Source organism: Fukomys damarensis, unplaced genomic scaffold (genome assembly GCF_012274545.1).
Source record: "Fukomys damarensis isolate Sample0158 unplaced genomic scaffold, DMR_v1.0_HiC HiC_scaffold_27, whole genome shotgun sequence".
Taxonomy (NCBI): domain Eukaryota; kingdom Metazoa; phylum Chordata; class Mammalia; order Rodentia; family Bathyergidae; genus Fukomys; species Fukomys damarensis.
In genome coordinates this window covers 3710228-3725761 of record NW_022900939.1, presented here as the reverse complement: position 1 = coordinate 3725761, position 15534 = coordinate 3710228, and the positions used below count along the sequence as shown (strand labels likewise).

At 47.4% G+C, this 15534-nt stretch overlaps 1 protein-coding gene across 2 annotated transcripts in view; it reads left to right on the top strand.

Moving 5' to 3' along the window:
• Positions 1-281: 281 nt before the first annotated feature.
• LOC104851149 (fatty acid desaturase 2-like protein FADS2P1) overlaps positions 282-15534 on the top strand; it is a 29895-nt gene continuing 14642 nt past the window's right edge. Inside the window, exons 1-4 of one of the 2 annotated variants that reach the window (XM_010608329.2) lie at positions 282-872; positions 9988-10098; positions 12940-13137; positions 14292-14393. In XM_010608329.2, the coding sequence (XP_010606631.1) occupies positions 552-872; positions 9988-10098; positions 12940-13137; positions 14292-14393 (732 nt within the window). In that variant the 5' untranslated portion in view covers positions 282-551. The remainder of the gene's footprint in view (positions 873-9987; positions 10099-12939; positions 13138-14291; positions 14394-15534) is intronic. The other variant, XM_010608330.2, reaches the window with a different exon arrangement.

Genomic DNA, 15534 nt, shown 5'->3' with positions numbered 1-15534 from the left:
TTTTGGTTTTTTTTTTTTTTTTTTTTTTTCCTTGCTTGCTAGTTGGCTTTTTAATAAAATAAAGCTCAAAAAGGATTTAAAATATCTTAGTGGGGCTGACAGCTGCCAAAATAACATTTCCCAAGTCTGGCAAGCATCACCCTGGAGGTGTGGAAAGCCTCTGCTCACAGGTTGGGCTGACAAATCCAGAGGTTTTCACTGGCAGGCACTTCTGGGCTGGAAGGACCGTCCCGCCCCCTCGGGACGGGCCTCGACTTGTGGCTCAGCAGGATTGGCCCAGACTCCCTGCTCCGGGACATTTAACCCTGAAGGAAGATGCTGCCCAGAGGCAGAGAGAGGAGGGAAACTGAGTGGGACGGTCCAGCCTCTCCCGTGGCAGCAGGTACCCGTGGCAGCCAGGGGTGGTGAGGTAGCAGGCTGGCTCCGAGCTCACTAGCAGGCAGAGAGGCCCTGCAGTGGAATGAAAGGAAAGAAAGGCATCTGGCCCGTGGTTCAACCAGAGAACTAGACATTTCAGGAGTCAGCATAGTAATCCGGGGGATTCGGTGACCATGAGGCTGGAGGAAAAGCTTGAGAAAAATGGGCACGTTGGAGGGAGGCCGGAGCGCTGTCTCAGTGAGGCGCCCCAGGAGAACCAGAAGCCCAGAGCAAACGGAAAAGCCGCCTGCCCTGCAAAGCAGGAGGCAAACGGCAAGCTTGACATGCCCGGGAGAAGTCTCAACGTGTACACCTGGCAGGAGGTCCAGAGACACAGGCAGGAGGGCGACCAGTGGCTGGTGATCAACCGAAAGGTCTACGATGTCAGCCAGTGGGCGTCCAGGCATCCAGGTGGGAGCCGGGTCCTCAGCCACTGTGCCGGGGAAGACGCCACGGTAAGGATCCCTCTCCCCCGTCTCACTCTCTCCTCCCAGATGCAAGGTGGCCGAGCTCTTGGCTGCCTTCCCCAAACATTCAAGTACGTGTTCAGGCTCCAAGATGCTCCTCCCCTCCCAGACCAATGTTTCGGGTTTCCTACCCAGCAAGACTGCAAGCAGTTTAGGCTCCAAGACCTAGCTGTCACCTGCACGGGTTTAGGATGAACTCAGATGTTGACTTTGAATCTGTGTATTCTGGGTTTTGCTTTGCTTTCTTTTGAAATGGGATTACCATCTTAAAAGAAGAAAGCTGGTAACAGGTGAGTAAAATCCACAGGGGAGAAAATCTGCATCCCAAGCAAAAGTTTCCAAGACTTTTATAATTGTAGTGTCTCAAAGAGAGAAAGCCATGCATCCAGTTGTTCAAAATGATAGAAGCCAGCAATGACTGCAACTTTCAGGGTTGGCAGGGTGCTTCTGCTCGGGTAGCAGAGCTGATGCAGCCCATTACTGTGCAGACATTTAAATGCACCAAGTCACAGAAATTTCCCCAGGAGGGAGGCAAAAATTACTCCCACAGCACAGGTGAGAAAGTTGATTGCATAACGTGTCACCTTGCTAGGAATCACAGTGCCGAACTTCGGATTGATTTAGTCACAAAGCCCTGTACATATGAAATCTTTAAAAATACAGTCCCATCTACTGTTTAATAAGGAGGTCTCTCAAACTCTTAAGGGCACTGAATAATGCTTTTGTAAATACCCCATAAGGGTATTTGTTTGGTCTCATCTAGGAATTTTATTTTCCATATTCTACAGATCCAAAAACAGAAAGTTAAGGGGACCAAGCACCTAACTCAAAGACAGAAAATTGATATGCAATGCAACAGATATTTAAGCCTGGGCTTTTTTTTTTTTCTCTTGTACCCATTGATTGCACAAATTGGTGTACTGCTCCTGCAGCTGATTTCAAAGCATAAGACCGGAAACATCATTTTGCTAAACACCCACCTGCAAATGGTGTGTGCTAATAAAAAAGAACTTGCAGGTAGCAGACGTTCTTTTAAATGTAGATTTTTATTTTGTTACCCCCACTACCATCTTTTTCCTCATTTCCCAGCTCTCCTCCGTTCTCTCATTCCTTCTTCTCTGTTCTGATCCCATCTTCTAGTCTGGACTCTGCAATCCAATGAATGTCTTTCTGAAAACATCCTGTTGCCTCCTCACTACTTCTGTAAAATAAATTTTTTTTTAAATAAAGCCAAGCCTTCCCTTAGGAAAATGAGCATGGGCGTGTAGCCATGGGTGAGCGTCTCATGTGTGTTAGGAAAGTTCAGACTGTGTAGAAACCTAGGCACCAAGGGGTAGAAAAAAGCAAGGTGGAGGAAATTTCTGTGAGAATGGGAAAGTAAATAACAAATACAAAATAAAAATGCCACAGACTCCGATTCAGTGCTTCTAACTGCCACAACTCAGAGAAGGTATGGACAAAGCTTCTCAAAGACACAGAATTAATGTGAAGGGGCAAGGGTGGGGCCTTTCAACCTTGTCGAAAGTTACTGATGGCCTCACTCCACTGCAAGCCTAGGTGACAAACCTGCAATTTGCGAACAATTTTTATTCCAGTGAAGTCGGGGCAAGACTGTGTTTATGCAGCCAATTCTATCCAAGGAGGAAGAATTGACCAATATCATAGAAACCATCAGAACCTTAGGAATGATAGTTGAGCCACCTTAGGACTTGTATATGTCAAGGAAGAAAATCATGAATCTGGTAAGCCATGAGAAAAGGCTTACTAAGAGAATATGGGTCAAGAAGGACAGCAGGGCCAGCAGGAGAGTCCTGGTCAGTAGTATACTCCAGGAATACTCAGAGGATAAGCAGTGTGAGCTTGGACTCATTTACGTGAACTGGAGAAAGGTAGTGGAGAGTTCTAAGCCTCCATCCAGTGGTCTGCAAAGTAGGGAGGACAGCAGCCACATGACAGGTTGACGGTGCTTGGAAGGGGTGCAGGTGCAGTGTGAGCACCATTCTAGGCACAAGTAAAAGCCCCTTAGAACAGAGCTGCTTTGTACTCATACCACCAGCTCCATAACCTCAGAAATGTGATTACTTCCTGTTTGTTCAGCATCAGTTTACCATCCAGGTGCTCTCTGGAGCCTTTTGCTTGGGAAGCACGCTACGATGGAGATGCACAATGCTTTTGAGTGAAGGAGGGAAGAGCATCAGGTCAGATGGCCTGAGGTCCAAGGGCGCTCCTGACCTGAACAGGATGTGTTCTGGTTGTGACTAAATAGAAGGTGGAGACCAAAGCAGTCTCAGTGTCAGCCCTGGACCGCGGCCACAGCTGTCCAGATGGAGCCTTCCTCTTATTCACACAGGGTCTCTTCTCCAGACCTCACACAGGTGAAGGGTAACTAAGAGGTCTGCCCCATGGGTCCTTTGTCCATTCCTTCATGCAGTCAGTGGTTCTCAAGCCTTTGTGAGGTAGGAGTCCAACCTAGTGTTAAAAGTACAGGTCCTAGGCAGAAACATTTGCACATGGGCTCCTCATTTCCTAGGACCGTCCTGTGGAAACTTGCACTTGTGTTCTTGGGGTTTTTAATCTAGAAAATGAAGTGGCAATACCCTCACTCTAGTTTTGTTTCCCAAATCAACAGGAATAAAATAAAGCACTCCTTAGGGTGATTGGCACTGATTAAATACTCAGGAAGTGGCAGTTCTTGTGTTTAATTACTATTTCACTTTCCTGAGATAGATTTTAATGTTATTCAGAGAACCTTACTATGAGAAACAAATCTGAGTTGGGCATGGTGGTGCACATCTGTAACCCCAGCACTCTGGGTGACTGAACCAGGAGGACCACAGTTTGAGCCCAGCCTGAGAAATTTAATGACTTTGTGAAACCCCATCTCAAAAAATATAAAATTTAAAAAAGAGAGAGGGCTGTGGACTTAGTTCAGTAGGAACCTCCAGGTTCAAAAGTAAAACATGTGAGTTTTGTCCTTGGCTTTATTAATAGAGTGTATTACATTTATTGACTTGAGTATGTTGAACCATCCCTGCATTCCTAGGGTGAATCCCACTTGGTCATGGTATACAATCTTCTGGATGATTTGCTGCATTGTCTTTGCTAGTATCTTACTGAGAATTTTTGCATCTATGTTCATTAGGGAGATTGGCCTGTAGTTCTCTATTTTGGTTGAATCTGTCTCTTGTTTTGGTATCAGGTAATGCTTGCTTCCAGGAAAGACTTTGGAAGTATTGCTTCCTCTTCAGTTTCACTGGAGTTTCTGAAGTAGTAGCATCTTCTCCAAGCTTCATATAGAATTCAGTAGTGAATGCATCCAGGCCTGGGCTATTCTTTGTTGGTAGGTTTTTAATTACATCTTCAATTTCATTGACTGATATTGGGTTATTGAGAATTTTCATATCTTCTTCATTCAGCTTTGGTAATTCGTATGTATCTACGAATATGTCCATTTCTTCTATGTTTTCCATCTTATTTGGGCACAGGTTCTCAAAGTGGGTACTGATTAAGTGAAATAAATCAGACACACATCTGTAAATATGGCATTGTTTCTCTGGTGTGAGAAACTGAAAGTGTAAATGAGGACCAAAATGTATAATAGATATTGGGAAGCAGGAAGCAAATGTTCAAATGGGAAGGGGAACTAGGGAGGGAGAAGGGGGAGAGGAAAAGCAAAAATGAGAAAAAAAAGGAAAAATGGAAACAAAGCTTTTGTAAATAAAGAGGGGAAGAGAAGCCAAAGGGTGGAAGGGGAAATATGGAAAAAAGAATAATCAAGATACATCATGTACAAGTACAAATTCCGGAGGATGAATGTGATCATTATGTATATATAAAGTATACCAATAAACTTCATTAATTTAAAAAGTAAAATTAAAAGGGCTGAGGATGTAGTTCAGTGCCAAGGCCCTGAGTTCAATCCAAGAAAGGAAGGAAGCAAGGTAAGAAGGAAGGGAAAAAGAAGGAAGAAAAGAAGGAATGAGGGAGGAAGAAAGGAAGAATTTATAAAACAAAATCAGCACATACAACTCCTATTATTTGCTATTGGACGTATAAATTTTCTGGTCTTTTAAAAGTATGTGATTTACAAGTAAAGTCACAGTGCTACTAGGTCCCGAGCCTTTCCATTCACATGAGCTCACTCATGGAAAGCCAGAAGGCCTGTATGTCCAACAAGAAGAACTGATTATAAAGATTACATTATAATTACAGCATGATACGATATTTTGCAATTATTAAAATAAAGATTACACAGCATTATGGGATACGAAGCGAAGTACCTACGAAGTTCACCGTAAGCTTCTGTAAGACAAGAGCACGCTCCAAGCTTCACAAGAAGTGTGAATGCCGTCCCACAAGGGACAGAGGTACTGCTCTCAGCAGGAAGCACTAGGGTCACTGTCCTGCCTGCCTGTCAGTGACGTTGCCTCTGCACTCCACTCTGGAAGGGACCCTGAGAAGCACAGGTGCTTTCTCATGAGTGTCCAGGGTGAGCCTGACAAAGAGCAGGTGACAAAAGCTCAGAAGAAATAAGGCAGAGTCTTTCACCTACCTGTAGAATGCCATGTAGACAAAGGTAGAGCTGTGTGCAAGTCCAAAGGAGAGGTTTCCGTGTTCTGGGATGAGCAGAGGAGACAGAGGAAGGATGGAGGCAGAAGGTGTTGGGTGAGGTCAGAGACGGAGACAGGTGCGGCTCAGGTCATCTGCAAGCATCCAAGCAGCACTGGTCACTTCCTAGGCGTGGCCCAGTGTTGCTCAAGTGCACACGCTCAGTTACTGCTGGGGGAGATCATAGTGTGATGGTGGCGAGAAGACACAGGGAGAGGGTAGCTAGGGAAAGAAGAAGACAGGAGGAAAGAGAGAAAGGACCTGAAGAGCTGAGTAAAGGAGTTTGCATTTTACGCTCAGTGCATGGTGGCCCCTCCTTCCACAATGGAGTATAAGAGAGAGTGGATTTCAAGTCCCAATGGACATGAGGAGGGGCTGTTTCTCCATAGCTCAGCCTGGCAGCTAAGTGAAGAATGAGATCAGGGAGCTGGGAATTGGGCACAGTGGTTCCACCTTGCACGCACAAGGGCCCAAGTTTGATCCCTGGGGAAAAAAAAAAAAGCAAATATGAAAAAAGAAGAGAGATCCAGAAGAGTTGGTCACAGTGAAGCAAGACCAGGACGGAGTCCAGGGAACAAGCTGAAGGTTCAGGGAAAGCACCAGCTACAGCAGGGGAGGGGACAGCAGGGGCATGAAGGAAATCGAGAAGACAGAATATAGAGTTGATGAATAGCTGCATGCATGAGGCCTGAGTCCATCTCAAGACACAAAGGGCTGGGGGTGCAGCTCAGTGGCTGAGCGCCCCTGAATTTGATCCCTAGTCCAAAAAAAAGGAGGAGCAAGTCTAAATTCACTTATCTAATGTGGGCAGCCAGGTGGGGAAATCCATCATGGGGTAGGAGGAGCAGCAGGGTGGGTGGGAGAGGCTTGGAAGGGAGAAGGAAAGCAGTGTGGGGAGCAGCTCTTCTCTGGTGACAGGCATTCCCCACCAGTGGGGCTTTAAATTTATGTTCATTGTTCAGTCTTTTGGGAAAGTTCAGCCACCGTCAGTGAAATGAGTACATGTACAACGTATTGGTTTCTAATTCCAAAGCCTGAGCCCCGAGTGTTCAGGCCAGGGCTTGGACAGATTTCAGAATGACTGAATAAATGCAAGAATTAATGAGCCCACAAGGACCAGATAGGGTTACCCTACATTTGGAGGAGGATGGGCTTAGAGAAACTGAGTGGGTTCCCAATATGAAAGGCTTCTCCACTGCTACCCTCTAATGAGCCTTGGTACTTTGGGGATGGCTGCGCCCCTTAGGCACAGGTTTGGCAGATGGAAGGGATCATCTGCTGGACCTCAGGGAGCACTCAACCTCCTGAGCGTCTGTGTGGCCCGACCTGGATATAGCATGTAAGTTGCAAAAATAGGACCTTACCCCAGGCCTTCTGACTTCTCAGGCTTACCCCTCCCTCAGGATTAGACAGCCAAACAGAAAAGCCCATCACTTTATCTCCTACTAAACAACAGCAAAAATAGCAGCATCTCCAAGGCATTGGTGAAATCAAGGTAATAATCACTTCTTCCCTGCATTGATACTATTTTGGGGAAAGATCAGCTGCTAGAGGAACTCTAGCATCATTTAGGACCAAGCTAAGGAACAGATATGGTGGTTTAGAAGGGAGTCGAAAGCTAACAAGTAAAAGACGGTGCTGCAAAGGAGCAAAATGTCAGACAGTGGAGACACAGAGGACAGAAAGACAGCTGTGCCCACCGCCTGCGTCTTCTGAGAGCAGCGCTGTGGTCATCTGGTCCTTGTCACAGTCTGCCTGGCCCAGTCTGCCACTTACAGGCATGCGTCCGTCACACACCACAGTCCAGGCATTGTGCTAGAAGCTAGGTAGACAGCGGTTAGGTCCCACAGTCCCAGGCTTCAACAAGCTCTCAGCCCTCCAAAGAGAGGAGTTCATGACAAAGTGATTTCTTGAAACACTGAGAATGAAGCATCCTGGTGCAGGTGGTGACCACAAATAACGTTCCTGAACAAGTTAGGGAGAGGCCGGACTCAGTGTGGTCTAAAGAATAAGGAGGGACTTGCGTGGGGAAAGTGGAAGAAGGACGTCAAGGCAAAGGGAGCTGCACACGGATAGCCTCGGACCGTAGAATGGTTTTGAATGAGGAGTGGAGGAGGTGGTGCGAAGATAGGGTGTGGGCCAGCAGGGAAGTGCTCTGCATGGTTAAAGCCTGAGGTAGGAGACACCACGGCCATCTGCCCAGAAGACTTTGATTTTAGCATCGTCTAAAACAATCCACCATCACACCTTTCGGAGAAGAAACACATGTCACAGCTGCACAGGACTTCTAGTTTCATTGCTTTGGAGTTCAGGCCCTGAGTTGAAACCCTGGCTCACTACCGACTGTGGCATTCTGAAGCACAGAGTTTCTCCCCTCTAAGACTCGATGTCTTTGTCCAGCAGAAGCGAAAGAAGCTCACAGAATTGAGGCAATAGCTAGCAGTTGGCCCACAGAGAGGCTGGTATGTAAGAACTACTCCGTGAACAGAGGGCTCTACCCTGTTCTCTTCATTTTTATTCCCCCTCCATCTCCCGGGAGGAACATACTTGCCCAAGAATGTTGGTAGCAGAACCTGTTCTGTGGACTTTCAAGAAGGGATTTCACAACTCACATTCTGGATTCTATTAGAAAACCTTAACTGTACAAGACTAGCTCAACTCCTTAATGTTCCACCCCATGAATGCAATGACCGGTTGCCACATAGGTGTCAGGGCCCCCTACTCGGGAGAGCACTGCAGCTCTCCCTCATCTGTTATCACAGTTTTGACCTGTGCACCTTCCTGGGGAGAGGAAGAAAATAATGCTCTCAGAAGCGTGTTCTTACCAGCACTAGATTACTCTGTTCTGTGCCTTGACTGTGATTTTTCAGGATGTTTTCTACTCCAGACTGCTCTGAAACAACAAGCACAACACGACACTTTCAGTATGACATTCAGGCTTCACTTTCTTATTCACTAAATCATTCTTTATCTGTTTAGGGGGACTAAGCTTTAAGACCATGTGTCTAAAAACATCTTTGAAATTTCTGTGGCTCATAACTTCCCAAGGGTATGGGAAAAATGTGTAGAAACAGAATGGTCAATAAAGCCAGACAGGTTCTAGCAGAAAAAAGCTCTCTCGTGTATCATGTCATCCATAGACCCTCAGGCGAGTCTAGAGTTGAGATTGACCCCACCTCTGGCTCCTGTATTTACTGTATATTTACTATATAAGCACCATTTATAGGTAGACACCTCTATACCCAAAGTTGCTTCAGGATTTGAAAACATAGGATTCATTATATTCCCACTCCACATCAGACATTAGGGTACAGGAGGAAAATCTTTGAAGTTCTGCACTGAAGAGAAAATACGTAAGAAGTTCTCATTGTTAGAGACATGCATTAGGAAAGACAGATAATAAGTATTGTAAATTTTGTATATGTCAACCATTGTCATGATTCATTGATTTATTATTAGTATAAATTAATTGATCATATTATTGTTTAATTCCTCGAAATAGCTTATAAATTGAGTAGTGATCATTAACCCCATTTGGGGAGGAGATCACAGGGCATGGCTGTGACAGGAAAGCTGGAGTTCAGGTGTAGGAGGCCTGGCTTCAGGGTCTGCTTTCCGAATGGCTGCTGGGCAGTGACACAACCCCAGATCACTGTTTAGCTTCCACGTGCTCAGGTTATGACTACATTTCAGTTTCAGTCACTCCCCTCCCAGAGTCATCGTAACACGAAGTCCAGAATCTCCCTCTTGTGGAATCCATCTTCCCAATGCCTGTATGAGTACTGCAGAGGGAAGACACTCTTTAATTCTCAGCATAACAGGAAATAAAAACCCACTGCTTCTCATAGCCCTGTGAAAGGGCTACATAGCAACAACATTTTTATGGAATGAGAGGAGCCTTTTGGGGATAAACTTGACCAAGAGTGGACAGCTTTAAACAACTCAGGCCTCCCATACTGCACCCCCATGGTACCTCATGTCTTTGTCATGAGCCATTGTCATCAGATTTATCCATCCTTCTCTGGACATAACTAAGTCATGGGCCTGGTTCTTCTGGGCTTTGGGAAGAACCCAGAGGGAGCCCTCAACAGAAGATGGAATTCTCATAGCTGCACACCTTAGGGAGGGTAAGCAACTCCCAAACAAAACCCATGCTGGTCTTTAAAGATTCCTCGTGGCCAGTAAACCAAAGCAACTACTTCTCCTGATGCTCAGTAAGATAATCAGTGAAATCAATGGTCCAAGATTGCCTGGCTGCAGGGGCTAGGTCTAGAGAGACCGAATGCTCAGGATGTGGGTCCCCCGCATTCGCCTTCATGGAAGGACCCAAGGGTAATTTTGATGCATCCGTTGGAAACATCAGCCTGGACTCAGAAGCAAATCCTCTGTGGTAGAGTTTGTGCTGGTTCCAGGCTGAGCACAAGAAGAGGTATGAAAGTTAGTCTGCAGATAGTCTGTCTCCTCTGAACTTCTAACAGAGCGCTCTGACCTACAGGACACCTTCAGGGCCATGCACCTGAACCTGGATGTGGTGAAGCTGTACCTGAAGCCGCTGCTCATTGGAGAGCTCGCCCCAGGAGAGCCCAGCCAGGAGAGAAACAAAAATGTAAGTGAGACCTCAGGATCCAAGAGTGTGGAAGCCTAGGGACAAGGTATACAGAGCTGTGGTGCCTGGGTGAGCCCACCAAAGAGTATGAGACTTCCCTCTTCCTTCCAAGGAATATATTCCAAGACTCTCAGTAGATGGCTGGAACAGTGGATAGCTTGAATCCTAAGTACAAGCAATTTGATACCACAAGAGTTGGTGATAACCAATACAAAGATCTAAAGAGGGTGACATTGCTTTGATGTCTGCAGAATCCACTCATTTGCAGCAGCTCTCCTCTGTCCGTGGTTTTGTCTGCATGGTTTCAGTTTGAGAAGAACAGCAGGGCAGTGCACACAGCATGGATGCGTGGACACAGGAACGGTTTCTGCCCCAGGCAGGCAAAACAAGAGGGTGGTGAAAGAATCCATCATGTACCCAGAATAGTGCCCAGTGCAAAGTTGATCAGTTGCTCCTTCCTGAAATTTTTCTATTTAATATTTCTGGACCACAATTAACAGAGGGTAACTGAAATGGTGGGAAGAGAACACACAGGCCCCGGGGACTGCTGGAAATGATGGATTCTGTGCCTCTCCAAGCAATGCGTATTTAGATCCTTAGGAATCTCAGAGCTCTGTGAAACAAAGGAGTGGAATTTCCGGCCCTGTGTTCCACAGGAATCCTCCATCTCTGAACACCTACTTCATTCCAGGCAGCATACATACATTTTTTTCAGAGTCCCCTGGCAATTACATGTTTGGCATCTACACCTCTGTTCCCTGCTAAACTAAGTTCCACGAAAGCAGAGAATGTGTCTCTCCTGATTACCCTGTTCCTGCAGACCCGCAGGAGGCACAGAACAGGAAACCCAAAAAGAGCTGCCGAGTGGAGGATGCAATTAGGTTCCCCCCGTGTTCCTCTCACACTTGGAGACATTATCATTTTTGCAGCATAAATTACTTTCTGGAGCTCCAACAGCTGTTTCACCAAAACAATGCAACCAAATTACTTCTCCCAGTCCCAAGCTCTCCAGGATTCCCAAGGATGGACACCTGCCTTTCATTGCTCTTGGGGTTACACAGAGTACCATCTTCTGGAGAAGGAGACACTGAGCTGGTCATGTCCAGGTCTGAGTCTAACACACTCACTCCTTTCTCTGACTTCCTCCGTGCAACCGTGATTGGCAGACTGGACTATGAGGGCAGATGGGCTGAGACCATACCCCAACCCTGCCGCTCTGCAACTGAACAGGTTCGGGCCACACCTCTCCATGGCTCAGTTTCTCTCTGGGTAGAAGAGCAACAATAGCACCCACCTCATAAGAGTTACTGAGGAGGTAATAAGAAAGAAACAAGGATTAAGATCATTGCAAGTACTGAGAGCAGAGTAAATGCTCCATCAGTGGTAGATGCTGTTGTTACCATGAAACCAAATGGTGGTACTAGGAACTTAAAAACTTCTGGATATGTCCCAGTCCTTTGGGGGAGCTGGCTCAAGGCTAAAAGGGAAAAATGAGGCCGAGTTCAACTGATACTCCCAAAAAAATGCCCTGCAAGGAAAATAAAAGCCTAGTGATGGTGGAGAGCTGTGAGATAATCACTGGTCTCCGAGGGCCAGCACCTACCGTAACTTTCCTTTCATGCATCTGTGTACTCAGGTCACTATCTAGGGACAACTGGGTGTCAGAGTCTTGGGCTGAAGTCCGGCATCTGCCCCTGCCTGGCTGATTCCCATGCCAGTCACCCTTCTGGGTTCCAGTGACCCGATACTCCGGAACAAGCTATGGGTTGGAAAAGACAGCCAGGCTGGGACCAACCCTAGAGATGACTAATTAACATCAGACAGTAGTTAAAATCATCTCGGGCTGCCAGAATTCCAAGGTCTACCAGAGATTGAGAGAAAAGCCAATCGGGACTTTGGGGAGCAGGAGGTCCTTTCAAAGTTGTATCAGCAAAACCTTCAATGAGAATCTGGCTCCTGGCATTGCTTTCCTAACTCTTTTTTATTCCGTTTTTCTCTTTTCTTACGGTGCTTGTTTGTTTTGTCTTGTTTTTGGTACCGGGAATCGAACTTGGGACCTTGCACCTAGGAACCAGGAGGCAGAACCACTGAACTAAATCGCCCATCCTTACCGTTACTAATTTTTCTCACAGCCTGGTCATTCCTCAGCCATCCTGGCTTCAAGCCCATTATAGTTATTAAGGCAAAGGGCGCTTCTCTCAGCCCTTGCGTGGATGAGGCAGCCTTGCAAGCCAGAGCTAGCGCTGTGCATGAGGCACAAACGCACAGCATGCGCGCCGGGCGACTCTGACCAGCCAACGCGCATTCATGCCAGGGGCGCCCCTGCCAGTTCTTGGAGTCCACGGAGAAGCTCTCAAAACACCTGTCCTTGGAGCAATGTAAGCGGGCTATGCTGTCCTGTGCTCGCCCTTCTCCATGCGAGGCCTCTGTACACGTCCAACAGCACTAGCAACCCACTGCAAGAGTCACACCGGTTACTATGGTGACACTGATCCGCGTAGACCGCCGAGATCCCGCAACACAGCAGAGCTCAGCGAACGCCGAGGCGCACTGACGGCCTCAAAGGCAACCGTTACGAGTGGGCCTCTCTAAAATGATCCTTCTCCCCTTCCTGAGTTCCCCAACTAAGAAACAAACAAACAAAAAACCATCACCCCTTTTCAAATATTTCATTTATTTCTTCATTGTTTTTTGTTTTAATTCTGGACAGTTAAATTTGTTCCTACGCATGAAATCACATTGATCACATTTTAGTACTGTTAATAAAATAAGTTCCTCCTTGGGCTCACTGCATCCCCTTGCCCCTGAAGGGACTAACACTCTGGGATGTCTCCTTCACAGCCCCAGCTGGTGGAAGACTTTCGAGAGCTGCGCAGGACACTAGAGGCTCTGAACATGTTCGAGGCCAACGTGGGCTTCTTCCTTCTCCACCTCGCCCAGATCCTGGTTTTAGAGGCCCTGGCCTGGCTCATCCTGTGTCGCTTTGGCAATGGCTGGACTGTTACCGTGTTCATTTCTGTTCTTCTCACAGTTTCCCAGGTAAACAGCTGCGCTGAGCAGGGCTGTGGCCCCAGGCGGAGGCTGGTGCTGCTGCTTCTCTCTTTAGATCTCTGTCAGCAGCTGCCTGAAGCTTGTTAACAGGCAGGGCTGGAAAGTCATCAGCAGGTTACTAAATTTATCCAGGCCCAGGTTCTCCAGGGTCTACAGCGAGGATACCAATGCCTGTGGAACTCACGTGTACCAAACCTACCTAATGCAGTGCCTGATGGAAAGGCAGCTGCTTCTGTTTACCCTGTCTGATTCCTACAGTTTCCGGAATTAGAGTTCTGTCCTTGGCTGTGTAATATGAGCCTCTGTCATTCATTTATGAACCTACCAACATTTGCCAAGGAAGGGGCCTGTGAGTTCCTCCAGGTCAGAGGCCACATCTTGGTAGATGAGAATAGAAGCACATGAGCTCCTTTGCAAGTGACCCACAGAAGCCGGTGCTCAGCGGGGCCCTGGTAAGTCCTTGTTGAAGGAATCTGAAGGGGTCCCTCTGAGCAGAAGGCAGGGCTGTGGATCTGAGGGAACTTCGCATAGACCCCACATGCGAGAAAGGAGTCACCAGGAAGAGAGGTGGTCACTGAGCTGTGAACACTGTGGGGCACACACCGCCGCTGGAACAGAAAGGGCATTTAATTCTCCCCAGAACACCGAGCTACACGGTGCTGTAGATAATTAACACACGTGTGTTTCTGCCTTCCCGAATTTTTATGTCATTTTTTTTCCTTGAAAATCAACTTGCTTTATTCTTCGGGAAGCACCTTTTGGAACCTGAAAAGGAAAAACACCTGTGCATTTTAACACTTAGCGTGAGCTGGACTCCTTACACTGTGCATCTGCCCACAGGCCAGGGAGTCGGTGCTGCTGTCCCCAGGGTCAAAAAGCTAACTTGGGCCTCGGCTACCACGGCTGGAGTTGAGAAAGACCCCCAGATCTGACTGAGCCCAGAGTCTGTGGACTCTGCAGTCCACGCTGGGAGATGTGGATGAGGGGAGGAGAACATTCCGGGCTGGGAGGGAGGCGAGCGAGAACATGACGTGTGCATAACTAAGCACAGTGGAGGTTGGAGGAGACGTGTGCTGTGCCCCACAAGAGGGCTTGACCACTTCTCCTGACTTCCTGCTTCTCAACAACTTTGTCTCCCCTAGGCTCAGAGCTCGTTTTTGCAGCACGACTTAGGACACCTCACCATGTTTAAGAAGTCCACATGGAACCATGTGATGCATAAACTTGTCATGTGCCACCTCAAGGTACGGGAGGGGGCTGCCCATGCACTGTAAAATCACGAAAGGGAATATTCTTAGGTGGGATTGGCCTTTTTGCTGGGAAGTCCAGCAAGCAAGACTAGGGTTAGAAGGGTGAAGCTGAAGAAGTAAATGAACAATGCAGAAGAACAGGTAAAATAAGAAGCACTAACAGGGGAGGCCAGATGTCTCTGAGGAAGAGGCAGATTCAAGCCCCAGACTTCTGGAAGAAGCACGTAGTGACGGTGGCAGCTGGTCTGCCGTTGTTTTTTTTGTTTGTTTGTTTTTTTTTGTACTGGGGGTCTAACTCGGGACCTTGTGCTTGCAAGGCAGGTGAAACCACTGAGCTATCTCCCCAGCCCTTGGTTTACACCTCTTCACGTGAGCTCCAGTGTGCATTAGGCCTTCGTGTGTTGGCTAAACTGCTGCGTGAAGGTACGAATGAGCCGGAGCAAGGGCACAGGATGCTGGGAGCTGCTTTCAGGGATGGCTCTGACACCACTCAGTGTGGTCTTACGTAAACTGTGTTTTGCCTGTGGCTTTTAGTGTTACCATCTGCAATATTAAGAGTTAAGCAAAATATCTACTCTTCTGTAACTTTCTAGGAGGTGTGACTGTGCCCCTGGCCCAGGCTGCTGAGCTTTCCATTAAAACAAATCCTTACATTCAAGGAAAAGCTCACAGGCGCTGTCTCAGAGCTCCTTTCTTCTTCCAGAGAGTTTGTCTATTATTTTAAAGATCAACAAACACAAAGAAAAGCAGGTTATCTGATTCACCAGCCTACAGCAGCTTGGAAGTGGTCGAGTAATAAAGGGGTGAGGACAGCGCTGGAGACTGGCCCTCAGCCAGGAGCAGAGGCCGCAGGCAGCCAATGACAGGGAGGGAGACAGGCGGGAACTCCCACCAGCCAAGGGCCTGCTGAGTGCCGAGTCCAGAGCCATCACCTTCAGGCTCCTGTAACTGCCGCGGGGAGGATGAGGGCAGCCCTAGTCTTGGTGGAGATGATCTTCACAGGGCAAAGTAAGTGGAGAGCTCGTGGCCTTGTGTTCTACAGCACAGGCTCCATTTCAGCTCTCACTTGGAGGCACCTGCAACATTTAAACAAACACGGCTCCCTGGCTCCATCACCGCTGTCCCGATTAAATCC